Source organism: Toxoplasma gondii, chromosome IX, assembly GCF_000006565.2.
Source record: "Toxoplasma gondii ME49 chromosome IX, whole genome shotgun sequence".
NCBI lineage: Eukaryota > Apicomplexa > Conoidasida > Eucoccidiorida > Sarcocystidae > Toxoplasma > Toxoplasma gondii.
The window spans coordinates 5,498,901-5,517,465 of NC_031477.1; the positions used below are offsets into that span (position 1 = coordinate 5,498,901).

The 18,565-nt window shown below is 52.0% G+C and overlaps 2 protein-coding genes across 2 annotated transcripts; both read right to left on the reverse strand.

The window, feature by feature from the left end:
• Nucleotides 1-1,072: 1,072 nt before the first annotated feature.
• On the reverse strand, nt 1,073-8,181 carry TGME49_305610 (hypothetical protein). The gene is made up of 10 exons (XM_018782454.1): nt 6,933-8,181; nt 6,427-6,480; nt 5,808-5,999; nt 5,328-5,417; nt 4,698-4,981; nt 3,773-4,166; nt 3,264-3,355; nt 2,747-2,798; nt 2,250-2,362; nt 1,073-1,698 (listed from the first exon to the last, which is right to left on the reverse strand). The coding sequence occupies exons 1-10, from the start codon at nt 7,035-7,037 to the stop codon at nt 1,629-1,631; spliced, it is 1,446 nt and encodes a 481-aa protein (XP_018636144.1). The 5' UTR covers nt 7,038-8,181; the 3' UTR covers nt 1,073-1,628.
• Nucleotides 8,182-9,927: 1,746 nt separating this feature from the next.
• Nucleotides 9,928-15,864, reverse strand: TGME49_305620 (hypothetical protein). The gene is made up of 3 exons (XM_018782455.1): nt 12,622-15,864; nt 11,760-11,925; nt 9,928-11,090 (listed from the first exon to the last, which is right to left on the reverse strand). Exons 1-3 carry the CDS (start codon nt 15,033-15,035, stop codon nt 10,077-10,079), a joined length of 3,594 nt encoding a protein of 1,197 aa, XP_018636145.1. The 5' UTR covers nt 15,036-15,864; the 3' UTR covers nt 9,928-10,076.
• Between the last annotated feature and the right edge of the window lie 2,701 nt (nt 15,865-18,565).

Here is an 18,565-nt window from a genome sequence, read left to right on the forward strand (position 1 = left end):
GTACTTAGAACTCTTAACGAGGCCGTGAGATGCACAACAGAACTTCGGAAATGACAAAGGAAAATCCGTAATTTTTATCCCCTCTCGGTCTCAGCGGAAAACCTTTCGCGTTGAACACAAACCCTTGGGTGCGGGGGGGGAGGGGGGAGGGCTCTCAGAGTCACGATGCACAACAGGTGATCTACTCTCCGAGAACTTTTCAAAAGTATATTCACCATTCGCTGCATATATATATATATATGTATATATATATATATTTGCATGTGCTCAGCTTTTCTCCCTCTGTACACACATATATAAATGTATATATATATATATATATATATTTGTAATCATCGACTTGTATCTGTCTCTGTCTTTATGTCTCTATCTTTCTCTGTATCTGCATCTACCCAGCCATATTTACATGCCTCTCCCCATCTATATCTGCGGAACGATATTTTTAAGTTAATATATCCGTATCTCTATAATTCTTCATACTCGCAGCTTTAACATGTCAATAATTATACTGGTTCACATGCAGGTTGATAGGAGTGTCAATATGCAGATACATGCAGTGAGGGCTGTCCGGTGAGTATGGAGAAAAGAAACATGATCACGTTCGTTCTCGCCGTGCTTTTCGGCGAGGATTTATTTTCATCCGATTGAAATTGACGTGGAATTTCTAGAGATTGGAAGTTGCCTCAACGAGACTGTTCTGGCCTTCAAGAAAGGACGAAGCGTTTCGATTCTTCAGCTTTGCATGCACAAAGTTTCGAATTCTCGGACTCTACTGGAGAGACAGTGTCTTCTGTGAACATCGCTTAATCCGATTGCTACGTGTGAAAAACTAAAAAGCCTCTATAACGCAGTCGGAATGCCGGAGTGAGTTCGATATTTTTCCTCGCTCTTTCTACAACTACAGGGACGTTTTCTTTTGCACAGTTTTGTGCGTTTTTCGAAGAATTATCAACAGAAAATCGAATTTCCGGTCTGCGCGCAGCGGCTGCTGCAAGAAGCAGCTTCAGGCTTGCAGAGGACCCGAGAACGTCAAGATCTGTCTTGCGTTTTCCAAAGTTTTACAGATGTCAAACCGCCTACTCAACCGTCTGAGAGGCCAGATGTCTTCAAAACAGCTCGTCCGCATGCGAAACACAAAAAAGACAAAGACAGTGGCCTGAGGAAACTATGGCTTTGTGCGACAACTGGAGGAAGCATCTTACCACTTTCTCCCCCCCGAAAAAACTGAAGAGAAACACAAACTCGGCGATCAGAGACGCTTGCTCTGCCTCGCTCCGAGACAAAAGGGTGGAAGAAACGAGGCGCCAAATTAGAAAAAGTAAAGAAGAGGAAGAGAAGAAATAAAAGGAAGAGGACGAAGTTGGGAAGAGTGAATAAAGGTTGAAGAAAGAAAATATTTCGTCGCGTTTCGAGGATGACTGCGGCAAGGGAGAGGAAAAAGGAGATCCGCAGAAAACACAAAGCAAGAGATACAAACCGTTCTTCAACCCCAGGAGAGAGGCCTAAACCAAGCAGAAAAGAGAAAAAGGAGAAGGCAACAAGCGACGAAAGCAGAAATGACGAAACAGACAGCAGAAGAGAGAAAAGAAAACAGAGGAAAGGAAGAGGAAACAAGGGAGGCGAGCCTTTCAATCAGAATCGCTATCTCGGCTCGGAGGCATGAAGGCGAAGGTCTGCAGAAGCGACGCTGTACTCCTCCTGAAAACAACAGAAGCCAGGGGCGCATGCAAGAAAACTCAAAAACTGCACTTTTTCTTGCCGGAAAAAAATCGAGCTTCTCTTTGCTCACGCTATGTACATGAAGTGCACACAGACGAGCGAAGTCTATTCTCAAGCGTGTCTTGCTTATTTCTCTACTTTTATACCTACAGAAGGTACGTTTCTGTAGACGTAAACGTCTCAATAGTTCATAGATGTTTTGAGAGAGAAAGAGACAGATGCTGCATATAACGCTCGTGGAGTTTAAAGAATACGTTCGGAAACTCTATATACGTTTTCTTCTTCAGCGACCTTTAGAGCGCAGCCCTACGGGTCCTGTTTCTGCGTGGAAAAGGAACTCAGGTCCGAGCAAAGACTGTTGCCTGCATAAAGTTCCCCTTCGGTTCTTTTCCTTGGCCCACAACTTTGATTGTTTTGCTTCAAGAGAAAGTGCGAGAGATGGAACTCGTCACTTCTGCAATTGACAACGCCCCTCAAACCGGCTTTCTCCACAGAGACTTCGTGAATTCCAAAGAAACAGCGAAACCGACATTTCTTGCAGGAGCTCCTCCGGCGTCTGCAGCTTCTCCACTTTGCATGCGCTCTCGAAAAGATTCATGAGTTGCCTCTTGTTCATCGCTTGCTTTGCCGTCAACGCACATGCCTGCGTAGGGAACGGAATCCACGACACTCAAAAATACAACGGACCCCAACCTCCGTAACCGTATCCCCATATGAATCGATATCTTATCTAAAGCAGAATGTACGCCTCAATGATGTACATGTACGCAGAGACACACGGCGACGTATACATATATATACACATGTCGATACTATACATATATATATATATATACATATATATATATATATGAGTTTGTCATATGTCCTGCATCAAAGAGGAAGAAAACTTGCAAAGGATTTTCGGACGTGGACTTGCACAAGACTATACTACCTTTTACACCAGTCTGTCCATCTAGAATCATACACAATTGTACAAATGCATTGTTTGCATGCATGCATCTATTTAGAGGAAGGCGAATCTCACCTTGTCCAGGCCGGCGATGTAACTTTCAATGCAACGCATGAAAACGCGGCGGCTGAGAAAGGGCGCGAAACACGAGAAAAACAACCCACTTTTGCATGCAAGAGAAAACCGAGTCACCTCAGCCAGTCGATTCCACTCTCATTTCTGTACAGACACACGCACATATATATATATATATATATACAAATATACCAATCAGAGATGCATATAAACACATATATAACTGAATCCCTGTAGATCTGCGGTATACGTACATCTGTCTATACAGATATACGCAAACATGCACAGAATATATATATATATATATATATGTTTTTATCGACATATAATCGATGTATAGAAGGACGCATGGAAGAGATCCCTTTGAATCGTTTGTTTCCACTCTTTTCCAACTCTGTTGACAGGCGAGAGGTCGCCCCGACTTCCACTGCATGCGTTCGAGAAAGGGAAAAGCGGTTTCTCGGCGACTCCGCGGTCGGCTTCTGTTCGGGGACGGCGCCAGTCGCGCGCCGCTTACTCGTCTGCCGTGATTTCCGCGCGAGGCTTGCTGGCTACGACTTCCAACTTGCTCGCGTTGTGATTGAGATTTTCAATGGTCTCTTGTGTTGCCTGTCAGAGGAGAACACTCCAAAGAACGCAGACTGTATTCTCTTCTGTTTATGTTTACTGACGATTTTTTTTCTGTCACCACGAACTCACAAAGGGTGATAGATCTGTGGAAAAAAATACATTCACGCACCTGACATCTGTAGAAGAACACCTAGTTCGGCGCACAACCATCAAGATCGTCAGCAGCGTCTGGCTGCCTCTGCTCAGTTTATCTATCTATCTATCTATCTATCTACTGATTTGCCTACACCTATACGTAAATATATATATATATATATATATATGCGATGATCTGTCTCTTTTTCTTGACTGGTTCGCATCTGCACACAGATGCTACAGATTTGTGTTTGATTGACGGGGGAGTTGTCTTCGAGGCGGCCGGGCGTCGTGAACTGTTTGGCAGAGCTGTGCGTTTACTCGTTCTTTGATGAAGACGTCGGAGATCGCCTTGTGGACTGTTCGTTCTTTCAACTCGCAGAGTTTCGTGCGACATTTCAGCAGCCAATCGACGTGTGCGACTGGTTTTCGTTTCCACCTTCGATTTCCCCATTTGTCAACTCCAGGCTCTTCCGCGTCCGCCCGCGGGTGCTTCCGACCAGCTGTCTCCGTTCGCTCGCCATCTGCTTCGCCTTCTTCGCCAGCCGGCGGCTCAGAGGAAGGCGACGCACGAGACGCGGCCTGCGGATCTCCCGAGGCGGTAGGAACTCTTCCGGCCTCGTCCTCCGAGGAACTCTCTCCGGGTCCAAAGCCTCCGCCTCTCCCCGCAGGACCTGCGACGCCGCGTCCGCGACCTGCGACCAGGCCTCTCCCTCTGCAGAACGGAGACACCAGAGACGGAGGCCGGCCGGGGACATCGCCACGGAAACTCTGGAGAACGCCGAGAGAAAGAGCCGAAAGTGAGGAAGAAACGACAGAAGGGCAGACGAAAAAGAAGAGAAACGAAATCCGAACAGAAAAACCTCGAGACGCAGACGAGGAAGAGGGGAAGAGATGCAGCGAAGTCGGAAGCGAAAATAAAGGCGGGGGGAAGAGAAAGCAAAGGGCGAGGGGAGAAGAGGCCCGTCACAGAAAGAGAGAGAAAGAAAAACGATTAGACAGCAAACGCCGACGAGAGAGCGAAAAAAATTGGGGCTCCGAAGGAAACGTCTGAGCTACGAGTGTGACCAACGGAAAAGGAGAAACAGACACTCGTTCTCCAGTTGAATTCTTTTCAGTGTGCGCTTTCCACCATCTCATCTCCAAGGGCATCCTGCAGATTTCCTTTTCCGCTTGCTCGTCTTGGCCTGAAAGTCTACGAACGCCTCTGCCTCTTGTCTCCATCTGGACGTTCAGTTTTCCGTACCTCCCTGCGCCAAGAAAGGCCTCGCCTCGTCCACACCCTCGACCGGCGCCGGGCGCATGTGCGTCGGCGAGGTCGCCTGCAACCCAAGTCCCGCGAGCTTCTGCGGTTCTCTCGGACTCCTCTTTCTCGGGAAGTTCTCCTTCGGTTGCGCTGGAGGCTGCAACTCCCGCGACCGGAAGACTCGACTCAGCAGCAGACGCGGTGGGGGAAGGAGCCAGTTCCGGAAGGCGGCCGAAAACGCTTTTGAAGAAGAGATGCGTCTTCTCCAGGCAATCGGACATGCGCTGGAAAACGAAGAACGGAAAGGAGAAGACACGCGAAGTGAGAACAGAAAGCGACGCGAAGTGAGGAAGCGCACAGGTGGAGTCTGGAGCGGTACACCGAGTGTTTCATGACTCCGCGTTGAACCGGAGCATCCAGCAGAGTCGCGTCCAGCGCAGCGCTGGAAAACCAGAATGTCCCCAGAGAAAATCCAGAAAATCTGAAGCCCTGACGCATAACAGTTCTGCCTACTTCCCGGCAGAGCGGGAGCGCGCGAGGTTGCGAAGAAACAAGACGAAAGAGAACTCGAAGACAAATAAAAACTTGCACGAACGAACGGCACCTTTCGCCATCTTCCCGCAAGCTTACCTCCACAAGTTGCGTCAGATGCTTCCGCGACTGCCGCACAGAACGTTCATCCCCCCAAATCACTTTCATGGCAGAGAAGTCGATGCTGTCCTGCATGCAGACACGCACCACGAAACAGAACTGGCCCAAGAAAGACGAAAGTCCCCGGCCTCCACCAAACACGAATCCAAACATTTCACACTTCTGCATGCAGTCCCACTGTCGATATGCATGCATACATACATAAATATGTGCATATATACATATATATATATATACATATGTAATTACACACACACATATATATAAATATGTATATATATGTATGTATAGGTGTTTGTATAGTTATATATATATATATATATATATATATATATATATATGCGCAGCTAGATGTATGTATGTGTGTTTAGATTGATTTGCATGTTGTTGAACAGGGATGTGAATATCCATTTCGTTTGTTTGAGAGCATGCGCATGCGGTGTTGAATTTTGGGACTACCAGGTCGACAACGACGCGGTTGCATGCATCGAGGAGAATGCGGCACTGCTTCATCTGGTCACAGAGTTTCTCGCGGTCGTCGGAGACCAAGAGCGCTGCGGCGTTGAAGACTTGTTCATCTTCGAGACTCTTTTCAGAAGACTCTTCCGAGAGCCGGCTTCTGTCTTCCAGCGCCGCAGCCTCCGCGTTCAACTGAATGCAGGCGAAAAGATGCAGGAAAGAAAACGCGCCAAGCGCTGTCTCGGAAGGCAAAGAGGGAGAGCAAGAGGGGCGCTCGCCTTCTTTTTTTTGCGTGGACAGAGAGACTCGACGACATCGAGGAGAAACAGCTGGCTGGCAGTCGACCAGCGAAAAAAGCGCGCGTGGGCACTCCCAAATGAAGCAGAGAAAGGAAGGAAAAGGCGATGCCATCCAGCGGTGTCGATCGAAGGGAGCAGCGGGAAGCTGTTCTCGGCGACTTCTCGCCACAGCAGTTTTTTCTTTTTCTTTCTTCTTCAAACGAACGACTGTCCAAGCTTCTTCTCAGCAGAGCAGGCCGGCCGCAAAGACTCCTCTGTCTCTGCAGACTCCTGCAGGAGAACAAGTTTTCGCAGTTTGCCTGTCTCACACGATGCCTCACCTTGTTAACTGCAGCCAGAAGCAGCTGTTGAATCTGCGTGTTCGCTGCGATGATCTGCCAAGCACCCGCACAGACGCCAGGGAAAAAAAGACACCACCGGCAGAGATCAGATGGAAACTCAACAACAGAGCGTCTGGAGGCAAGCGCAGGGAGAGTCTGAGGCATTGCAAATGGATGCACCTGCTTCGCCGCTTTCTGTATGTCAGCAGTGTATTATGTCCACCATTTTTCGACCGAAGTATGCATGTAGCTATATACGTATATATGCTTGCAGGCATGCATATATATATATATATATATATATATATAAGGATGTATGGATATGCCTGTTGGACAGTCCTCTACGTTTGCTCCGAGGTTTCTCGCCTCTTCGCAGGTAGATCGCTGTTCAAATGCAGATGTGTGCTTGGAAGCTATCGCCGTCTGTCTATCATCCCGTTCTTCGAGTAACGACAGGACGTTGACGACACAATCGTTCTCCGTTCCCGTCTGCGTTCTCAACTTACCACAGGATGCTGAGAATCGAGTTCAATGAGCGTCAGAACTCCTTCATCGTCGATGGGAGTAGGGTCGATGATTCGCTTGCACTCGGTGCCGTCGGTGGTCGCCATGGTGCGGTGTATGTACAGTCGAGCTTGCTGGAAAGAAGTCGCGAGGCCGTTTCCGCGAGACACCTCAGCGAATCGCCGCCGGAGAATTCCAGAACTTCGAGAAGAGCGTGCACAGCAGATCTCACGTTTCAGAAAGGGGAGCGAAAGGGCAGAAAAGAGGGGAGAAAACGCCTGGCCTTCGCCGGGCACCAGCCGGAGGTCTGAGTCAGTGCGAGGAAACGGCTCTTTCGATCCAGAAAAACAAAGCAGACTGAGAAATGTTTCCGCTGAAAGTCAACGTGTGTCCTTGGTGCGGCGCCTTGAGACTACAAAACTCGGCAAAGACCACAACTTCTCGGAGAAGCGTTCACCCTTCGCGGTCGTGCTTCAGACTCTTTGCTCCGAACCTCAGCTCTCCCCAGTCTGCTTCTTTCCTCTTCGCCCCGACAAAGAGAGACGCCCTAATGTCTGCGGCAAAACACAGAGGCGCATCAAACGCCAAGGTCTGAAACAGGTCGCTGCTTCGAGGGGATTTTTCCCGGTTGTCTTCGGGTGTACAGACAGCTGCTCCTCACAGGGCGCGGGAGCAAGGCGAATCGGTTTCGAGGGTCACAGACAAAGACGCAACGCAGAGACGAGAAAGTGTTTCAACGTTGGAAGAGTCTGCATGTGACCTTGCGGCTCTTGATTCCCGGAGAAAAGGGAGGTTGAGGACTGGCGATTTTTCAAGGCGAGCTGCGGGAGTCGCGCGCCGCTCCTTCAAACCCTCGACATGTTCTCCAGGTCTGCAAATGCCCGTCTCATCGAAGAGAGAAACACGTGCAGATCTCATACGAAACACGATTTCAGTCATCGACTCTCCACAGTTTTCTAATAACTCAGGAAAAAGAGACTGGCTGCAAAGCCCTCTCCCGTTTTCACGCAGCGGGACGCGGTGCACAGATACGGAGGCATATCACGGCACTGGAAGTCCTTCTTTCAGGAAACAAGATGTTTCTTTGTCTACCCAGAGAAGAACTGGTTGATAGAATCTCTACACACCCATTTTTCTCGGGGAAGCGACTGGAGAAGTACAGCGCTACGGAACACGCACGCCGAAGCATTGGCATGCAGAGTCAGTCGAAGAAGTGACTCTGCGGCAAATGTGCCTGTTTTCTGTTGAGTTTTTTTTTGGAACACTGGAAGCTTTGCTTCTCCACCTCTCTGCAGAGGAACTGGTCCTCTGTTTCTCTTCTATTCCGTTCGGGTCGTCAAACGCACAATCGCTTCCGTGTTTCTCGGATACACACACCACTGCTGACCTGCAGATGACGACCTGCCGTAAAAACGTCAAGTCCCCCCCCGCAGCAGATCCAAGCCGGCACTGTGCGCGTTTTACCTATGGCCTTGGTACTCTAGGATTTCTCTCTGAGCTCTGAGACTCGAGCTCTGAAGCGCAAAGCTAAAAGGGTCGTCAGCCAGCTTCCACTGCCATGTGAAAGGAGCACCCCGGAACACTTGATGATTCTGTGCGTTAACGCATGCGAAACTCAAAGCAGATTTCACGGTTCTTTCCTTCACAGATGGAGGGTCTCCTGAGCACATCTGAACAATGCATGCAGCCTCTGGGGAAAATGTGGTGTTTGCCGTTCTCTGGGCGCTCACGCCAGAGCGGCAAGACCCGTTGCACTCTCGACCGCTGTCGCATTGAGGAAGCACCGCCTTCACTTTCTTGGAAACATGCTTTGCGAAGAACCTCTTCTCGTTTAGGCCACAAATTCTCTGCAGTCTATTCAACCCGGCAACATGTGCTCCCTTCAACACGTAGTTTCCTCCGAAGCTGGACAACGGAGTTGTTTTCAAGCGCGTCCGACGTCCGCGATGTCTCTGCGTTTTCGATGGGAGTGGCAAACGTCCTGCACAGTGGCCATGAAAGGCTAGAGGTTCCTCAGAGCTGGCGAACAAAGATCTTCAATCTCTGAGCTGGGAACCGAACTCCTGAGAGTTTCAACACTGCAGTTCTTATTGCCATTATATGAAACCCAGGAAGTGTAAACGATACACACCGTCGCCACTCCACCCGTAGATTTAGGTCGACCCACGGAGTAACAAGAGGCGAAAGAGGCGACAGCGAAGCGGGACGTCCCGGCGTAAAAAAACGCAACCAGAAGAAGAGAACGTCGGAAAACGAAACGACAGAAAACACATCTGCGGAACTCGTTTTGGCTTCGCGGTGGATTGGCACATCTTCTACCACGTCGTGGTATTTCAACTTTCCTTCTGTCGCCTCCCTGCTTTCCAGGGCAAGCCCTCGTGAGCACATTTCATCGAACGCGTCTCAGTGGTCCTTTACGGAACTCTGAGTCGGGCGACAACGTCTTTTTCCGGAAGGTTCGTTTTCAAGTGCAACTTGAAGAAAGCTTGCTGTCTCAGCCGTAGCGACAGTTTCTCCAACTGTAACTGCGTGCTTTTCTCTCGAGTCTCCTCGGGTCTGGCATGTTGACTGGATTCCAAAAGACGACAGTTCTGCTTGAACGCAAACGTTTTCTCTTTCTGCATGTACGAGTGTTTGAAGGCATGTATGCATATCTATCCATAAGCACCGATTTATCTACTTTTGAACACACCATTTTTCGAGAAGAATGCTGAGCTGGGTTCCGAGAAATGACGATTCTGCGTGAACTCAAGATGTCTGCTGTATCTGCCGGGCAACAGCCGACTCTCTTCACAAAATTCCAGTCTTTGTAGAAAAGATTTAAAGGAAGAAAGTTCCCACGGGATTCACACTTTACTAGACGACTGTCCAGTTTTTCAGGTTCTCGCGTTTTCAGGTGCCAAATATTTAGTGGAAATGGCGACTCGCCAAGTGCCTCCGCACTCTGTTGCTGCGGGGAAAACGACGCACTCTGTCGTGGATTTGAAATCCAGTGTTTCGCGAAAACTGAGTGTTGCTTGAATCTCCCGTCGCCACTCTTCCACCGAATCGCATGCACGAAGTGACACCCCCCTACCCCCCCTACCCCCTTCCACATCGACGCCTCCTGTTTTCCAGTTTGACACCTTCTTTCCTCGCTGAAAAGCTCACGTTTTTGCAGCCGTCAAGCTGCCTAGCAAAGGCACCTGCGTCCTTGCCCCCCCGACTTGGAGCAGAGTCAACGTTGTCAAACAAGGCTTTGACAGCGAAAGCACCAGACCGCATGCAACGACGAAGCCGAGCAGTACCTCTACATGCCACTCCTTCGCGCAGACTCCCATCACGCGCAACACCTGCGAGTCCCCTTGAGCGAATGCGGAGTCGGCGCTCGAACTGTCTCGCGGAAGAATCTCTATCCTGTCTTTCTGTCGCATGCGCTTGTGTCTCCCCGGCCGGCACGACCTGAGTTCCTCGGGTTCCCCCCCTCTGCTCTCGAACAAACAGATGTCGGAGTCGAAGTCTACGCGACGTGTGGAGTCACTTCTTGCGTCTTTCGCAGACTCCTCTGGAGCGCAGCTTTCCTGCGCTGAGCGCCGCAGTGAAGATACAGCTGCCACCGCGAGGCTCGCTGCAAGCAGAATTGGCAGAACTAGCGACAGCGGCGATGGCGGGAGAAGTGCAAGTGCAGCAGGGAAGACATGAGGCAAGAGGTCAGCGAGACGCAAGCGCTCCTGAAACGCATTCGCTCTTTCTTCGGCACCTCCCCCCTCTTCTGCTGAGATCGACCCCCACACATGCGTCTCGCTCTCTCTCGCTTCTTCTTCACGGTCCTTCACACCTCCGTTCGCCAGCCCTTTGGCGAAAAGAAACCTCCGCCGCGACGCCCCGCGCTCCAAAGAAACGTCCGGTGACGCATTCCGTCCATGCGGTGTATCTGGTGCATGCACTATCGCGGGTGCATGCGACGCTGTTTGCACTGCGAGCTGGACGCCCGAGGACTCCGAAGCGCAGTCACTCTTCGTCCCCAAAGAAGACAGATGCCGAACGATGCAAAGAGTCTCTAAACTCCGACTCCGTTTCGAACGGACGCTGGCGAGACGGAACGCGACGGGCACCACATCGGCGATAATCCCGAAGAAGGTGTACAGACACTGCGCTGCGACGACTGCGGCTGCCTGCCGCTAAAGGGAAACACACAAGGAAAAGGACGCAGAAGAGGAGCTGAACGAAGGGCATCTGAGAGGCTCGAGAAACGTCTGAAAGAGCGAGAGCGAAAGCACTGTCGGATCCTTCTCTCTGCAGAGAGACTCCGGCTCAGAAGAGCGTTTCTGTGCACTCGACCAGACAAGGGAGGACGCACTTCCCCGACTGACACGCCCATCTTGGATTGTATATCCGCATCGAACGCCAGTTTTTTCATGCGGATGCTAAAGACCAGACACAGTTCAGAATGAATCTTGGCAGTACATGAAGACAAGTCCATCATGAGAATTCTACGTCTTCCACGATACAGCTACGAAGAAGCTGACGAGTAAGCCAAGTGGGGGCTTTTGAGGCAGGAAAAGGCAGCGATCACTTACACGTCACGCACAGAGGGCTGTGAGGGGAGACACCTGGAAAGGCTAAACCTTAATGAACAGACATAGTTACCATACAAGCTCTCAGTATCATGCATCGATACAGTTACAGTGTATTTTATAGTCCTTAGCCTCATGCGTAGACATAGTTACCATACAACATCTCAGTTATTGCGAGACACGGGTGTCCTGCGTAGCTCTGAAAAACCGACACACTGGTACACAAGAAACGGGGAGAGTCTTGCACATTTGAACCTTTGTCTTGAAACCTACCTCTGGAAAAAAGGAAACAAATGCAGGCAACAAAACGACCAGATGCAGAGCAGTCGCCCATCCTTTCAAACGCCGTAGAAGTCGCAGCATGGCTGGTGGCGCAGTGGCGAGTGCATGCGCGTCGAGCAGCCCGAAGACTGCGATCAGCAGAATATACACGCTGTACCTACAGGGCGCAAACGACAGCGGAGAAGATGCGAGACGTTTTACCTCTCTACTCTACCCCAAACAGTTGTCTACTTCTCCACCTCCTTCTCTTTCTCCGTTTCTCGAGCGAAGGAGAGCTGAGAAGCGAAACATCCAGTGTACACCAGTTCGTTTCTCCCACAGGAACAGAGGCTCGCAGAAAGAACCTGCTTTGACTCGGAAGATCTTCGGGGTGTCTCCGAATGTCCCTCAAGCAAACACATCCATATTTAACCAAAGACATAGCACGTGAACTGAACTCGCTGGCTCAAGCAGTCCGTTGGAGGCGTGGTGCATGGCAGTGAGAAGGAACTCCGCGTCGCAACTAGAATCGTAGTCAATATCCTAGACCTCAGTGCCCAACTCTCTCAACTGTCATCTCCTATCGTGGCGCAAACCCGCTCTTGTCGCAAGGCCGAAGAGTCTCAGGTCTCCACTTTCTAGGTGTCTAGACACCCTACCACCTCAACAACCTCCTCTTTGCATTCACCACCCTCCCCTGCGGGTCTCGGATGCCTCATCTACACTTGGGAAGAAAGGAGATCTCCGCCCTCCTTCTCGTCACGAACGCTGACGGAAGAAAGATGGACAGAGGCTCTCGACACTTGAGGCACCGAGGTCAGAATACGATGTCGCGTTCGAGTTTCGGCGCGATTGTTCCGACGCAGAAACGTACACTTGGAGGGCCGCGACGGCGCCGGGGCAGTTACCCCATCTGGGTCCGTAGATGAGCCGCACAGCTACTCTGGCGAAGACCGGTCCACATGTAGCCGCGACAAGGCCAATTGTTCCTTCGAGGGCAAGGAGGAGACGAAGCAGCGGCACCGACGGCCCGAGCAGCTCCTCCCGTCCTTCGCCTTTTCTCTCCTCAAGAGCGTCACCGCCGTCCACCTCTTCTCCACCAGGTGCCAGAGCCCCGCAAGAGTCTTCGCCTCCCATCGAAAGTGATCCGAGCGAAGACGAAGACCCCAAACCCGCCGGTCTCTGCTGGTCGCTGCATGCTGGACCGCCGACCCCACGCCTGAGGCTCGACGGAGACAGAGGCTGCGCGTGGTTCGCTCTCCGCCTCAAACGCACCACGAGGCCTTGCCGCCTCTGGAGGCCGCCCGCCTCTTCCGGGATCCCCGCGTCGTCTCGCGCCTTCGTCTCCGCCGGGCTAGTCGCCACCGTGGAGGCTGTCCGGCGTTCCGGCGCACTGGGATCGAGTGTCTCCGGAGGCGTCTTGGAGCCCAAGGCGCCGGCGCCGTGCAGCGCACAGAAAGCGGTGAAGGCGGCGTCTTCGACGGGGCCAAAAAGGAGGCGAGGGAAGATGGAAGCTGCGCCAGTGACGAAGGCGAACTCGCCTGCAGCGTCCGGACTGAGGAGGGCGAGGAGGAGCAATTTTTCGCCTTCGACCCCCAGAAACTTCTGCACCATGAGTCCGAAACTGACTCGAAGCAGCCGGCGGTGTTCGGCGACGGTGAGGCGTCTTGCCGCCTCCAGCAGCCGCTCGCGCGCTCTCTGCGGAGCCTGGCATACCCCCCGAAGGCGCGGAAGCCAACGAGCCCAAATCGGGCGCGGTGGGGCAGAGCAAAGGACGCCTGACTCTGCAGGAACTGAGGCTGCAAAGTCCGTGGCGACCGCCCGCGAAGCCGACGACCCCGCGCAGCGTCTGCCGCCACAGCTGCACCTTCCCGCGCGGATGTGCGAGACAGCCTCCAGGTACCTTCTCAGTTCAGTAAAGAAGCACGGCCTCCGTTTCCTTCTTCTCTGTGTGGTTAGCGGCTGCGCCGCGTGCATGAGACGAAAAAACCACACGAGCGAGTAGACGACTTGGCCAAAGGCGAAGGCCAGTAGGGGGTGAGAGACGGTGAGAGACAGAACGAGACGCGCCAGGACCGCTGTCTCTCCGGGAGACACCTGAAGGGTGCCGAGGCCCGATGGAGCCTTGGCCGCTCTCCCCACCAACGTCTGAGAGTCGCAGGAGGACGCGTCGCCGCAAGCCGTCCCCGACTTCAAGTGGAGATCGACGACCAGCAGCCGAAGAAAATGAAGTACTCCCAAGAGACACAGAACGGTCAGCGTCCTGCCCAAAGTCGCAGCGGCCTCTGCGAGGGCTCGATGCCGACACGCAGCCTCCGCACTCAGTGCAAGTGTTTCCTGTTCTTTGCAGGATATCCTTGCTCCGTTTTCTCCGCTGTCTTTTGTCAGCACTGTTCGCCTTCCGCCTTCTCCGTCCTTCGCCCAGACGCCTCGCATCGCCGGCTTTCCTTCCACATCTCCGAAGGCGCCGTTCCTCCAACTCCTTTCCTCTTCGTTGTCTTCTTCCGCGACTCCGTCGTCGGTCTCTTCGTCGCTCGTGTGAGGCTCAGTGACTTGGAGAAGCACGCGGATCAACAGGGGCTCTGCAGCGGCTTCGACGACGCTTGCGGAGAAAAAGAGAACGACACATATCCGGTAGCTCCACAGGGTGGCAGCATGTCCCGCGGCTTCGAGGACGGCGCGCGTCGCCTGCTCCTGCGAGCGCATGTCGTTGGTCTGCGCAAAAAAGTTCGCGCCCTCTCTCCCGTCGGTTCCACTCCGGAGAATCGGAGGCACAGCGATCCAGACAACCGCAAGAAGCAGAGAAAAGACAATCGAGAAGACTGAGCCGAGATATGCGAGATTCAAGCTGCTGCACAGGCTGTTTCGTTGCACGGGACACAAGGGAGCCTTGGCGCGCGAGGCGCCTTCGACACGTTCAGGAGAGGGCGGGCGGCTTGCGGAGGTTCGCTGGGCCTTCGTGTGCGCTTCAGAGTCGCTGCCGGACGCATGGACAGAGACAGACAAATCCGAGGCGACGGGGCGCGCCGTGGCGCGCCGCAGAGCTTCTCGCATGACGAAGAGACCCGTTGTCTGAAGAGCGGGCAAATAGAAGACGGCTGCCGCCAAAATGTGTGACGGAAGACCAAAGAGGCGCGAGATGAGAATCGAAAATGACACGGACAGAAGCTTCGAGAGCGTCTGAAGCAGAAAAGGCGTCACAGATGCGCGCCCGGGAGCAGGTACGGCTGGCGCCGCCGCCGGCGCAGGGGACGGCGACTTCCGAGCCTCCTGCATTGTCGGGTACATTCCCCTTTCCGCCACTTCAGCAAGGACCTATGCATGAAAAAGGGAACGACCTATGCCATTCTGGATCCTTTTTGGCAGGTGCTTGGTGAGCTGTGGGGGAAAAAGCAAAAGTCTCAATCGCACAGCTCACCCTTGCTTTAGTGAGGAACGTAAGTCTGTAATTGACACACGGAGAGCGACGTGGCGGAAATGGGACATGAGGTTGCCCGTACGAAAGCGCAGGGAAGACTCATTTTGTGTCGAACAAATGGATGGGTTCACCCTCCAGTGCAAACGCAACTGACCTTCGGGAAGTGTCTGTACACCTGCGGCTCGCGTAGCTCACGCTCTGGGAGCACGCCGCGGCCGGTCTCGGGAGTTTCCGGTCCCGAATGGGCCGTTAGACGAGGAAAGGAAAATAGCAAATTTGCCGCGCGTGGCACTTTGTATCGATTAAAGTCAGAATTCGGAGATGCACACGGGAAAGGCGTGCCATTTTTAGACAGTGTCTGCGCGAGACGCTGACGGGCCTGCTCAGCTGTGCCTCAGCAGTGGGCAGCTTTCTACAAGTTCGGGACAGGCCAAGAGGAAAAGTGGCTGACTGAAGCGCCCAGAAATCCCTGGAATCGGATTTCTCTCCGTCTGGTGAGCATCCTTGCAGAGCGGGGAGAGGGAACGGAAAACGTGGAGAGAATGGCCATCTGTCTTTGCTCGTACAGAAACGGTCACTCAGGCCTGCTTGCTGAGGTCCCGCAATGTGTGCATAATGAAAAAAACCGAGGGGAACCACCGGTCAGCCTTTTTCTGTGTATGGCTACCTTCAACTTTGGTAAGAGAGGGGACTCGCGAAGAACATCTCTCGAGACCGAAAATTCGAGAAGGCTACTGTTTCGTTGCACACCTGCGAGCAAGACCGCCGTTCCAGCGTCTGAAATTCGTTGCATGCACACAGGGCCAGGATTCTCGACATGCACGGCACAGTAGAAACGCGTTTTGTGCTTGGCGTCTCAAACGTCCCATGACACCTGCCTTTGTGGAAGACGAGCTCTGCTGTAGAAGGCACACCTCACTGATTCACTAGTGAGGAACGTAGCTCTGTACTTGAAGCACAGAAAGCGGAATGACATGACTGGCATTTAGGGTGCGCGGAAAAAAGCAGAGAAGACACCTTTTGTGTCATTGGTGTCGTCTCTCCACTGAAGAGCTGCAAGTTTCAGTGACCGTGAACCATGCTTTCCTAAGACTTTGCGAGGTCCTCTTCCTACAACCGACAGATTTATCGATTCTGCCGCTGCTGATGCTTGTCGGGGATGTTCTGCTCTCGCGAGTCGAAAAACAAGAGAGTCAGGGGCATGGGAAACCAGTAGATTATCAGCAGTCAGGCACCACACAGAAGATACATACTTGTGGCTTCTTTTGTCTCTGTGTAGCTTTGTATGTGTCGGTTTCGTTGAGGTCGAAGAGTGCCTCGGAATCAGATGAGGAGAAGTGGAAGAGTGTTTTGCTCTTGAGCCGATGTAGGAAAGCCCTTGTTTGATTCGTGGAATGTGAGAATATCTCGCGATTCTGTGTAAATCTACTTATTCTGCATCTATCCTGCATCTATCAGCCTCTATATCGAATCGACGTCCATGTCTACCTAGTGTATATCGATATACATCTTCTGTATCTCTCCTCTACGATATAATGGTACTCATGTCGCAGTCTGTTCGTTTGCGCCTCTTGAACCTCCCTCCCGTGGCCGTCAGAAAGCACTACAGATGTTTCCATACGAAACTGCATTCTTTCCGGCCGCCCTAAACCCTTCGTCTTACCCGCGGGGCGCTTTTGCACTTTTGTTCAACCTGAACAGCAGCAAATTCCCCGTGATCAGCTACAGAGAATTGCTACTGAGCATGCTGGCGTGTTGTGTGCTCGCATAATCGCGGTGTGTACTTGCTTATCCCACTCCTGGGTTCTCCGTGTAAATGCTTCCGTCTACATTCCGATTCACAGAAGTCTCGGCACGAGACAGGTGATTAACAACTTCCTGCGAACTTTCCAAAATAACGTACATGTGAGAAAACGGCGGTTGTACAAGCTGTAAACATCATGAAATGCACTTTGGTAGTCTCTTTCCTTATGCTAGCCTGCACAGAGCCCACAGATTCTTGTTCACGTAGCACCTGGCTGCTCGCTGGTTGGACGCTTTTCCACATGGTGTGTATGAGTAAAGCTCGACTCTTTTATAGTTTAACTACTTCTGCGGACTCGAGAAAACCGGGCAGCGTTGGGTGTGCGGATAAAAGAGACCGGGAGACCTGCAGTGCACCTTCGCTGGAGATGCTCGTTTTAGAAAGAAAGGTGAAATCCTTTATTTTTCAGCGTTCTGGAGCATCTTTCAGGATCTTTCAAGAGCCGTGCCGAAGGCTTAAAACGGCGCATGCCTCACTTGCAGAAATTCGGGGGTGTCTTCCATTATTTCGTTCTAAATGCAGTTGAGAGGCACTCGGTGTAAAAACTAGTTACGACATTCTCGTTCCGCGTCTTTAAGGGGCTAGTACTTCTCAACAGCTTGCAAAAGGATCAGCGCTCTGGGGCACAGAAACTGTTTCAGAGTGCCCATGCTTCACTGAAGTTCAGATCGAGAAACCCCTGTTAAAATTCAAGCAGGTTTCTCGCTAGAACTTTACTCTGGAACACTGCACGTGGAACTGCACAGATGTGGCTCAGAGCTGAGGCAGGCAATGCAGAGCCAGGCCTGCAAACCGTAAACCTGCCTCAGTCGTGTACAAGTGACCGCAGAGGAACCGCGTTGATTAAACCCTCTCTCGTCAGCAAAGCGCGTGTGATATTGAAATGGTGAGAAGCGATGCCTCAGCGGCATTTCCACATGCGTGACCGAAAAACTGCCACTTGTTTCCAGCTGAAAGAGCTGTATTTTATTTTACTGCGTAAAAGGAGCTCTCCGAAGAACTCACTCTGTTCGGTGTATGCCAGTACGTCTTTTTGCCCAGCTGGTGAGACCTCGTGGTTTGCAGAGGAGATCCGATCCTGGAGTCTCGGACTTTCTTTCCCCCAGCGAAAAGCCTTTGGTTTTCCCACCCGGATAGATCGCAAGGCTGGACTTCTGGTGTCCTTAACCATATCAAACTGTCCGTCGCTTCAGGAACGCTTACCTGTCGAAGAATGCACTCACAAGTGGCTCGGTGGTAGTTTCGCCTATGAGCGATCACCGATTTTCTTATGACGGCTGATCAACCTCCCCCCACGAACAGCTTTCATCTGAGTGTTTGTGTTCGAATGTACGCTGGAGAGTGCCCTTACACTCAACTCACGCAACACTGCAACAGGACTACAGAACTTGGATTTTGTGGAAAGAGGAGGCCGCGTGAGCTTGCGCAGAACACTCCCGAGACCGTTCAGACGGCAGCAGGGCTCGCATCGATCGCGTTTTTCGCCGGGTGGCGGGGCTCGAAACCGGGCTGTGACCTGGCTCTGTTCGGAACAAGTGTGTTTCTTGCTTTCAGACTTGCTTTCCCGCCAAGAAAATACCGGCTTTAGGGCCTCGG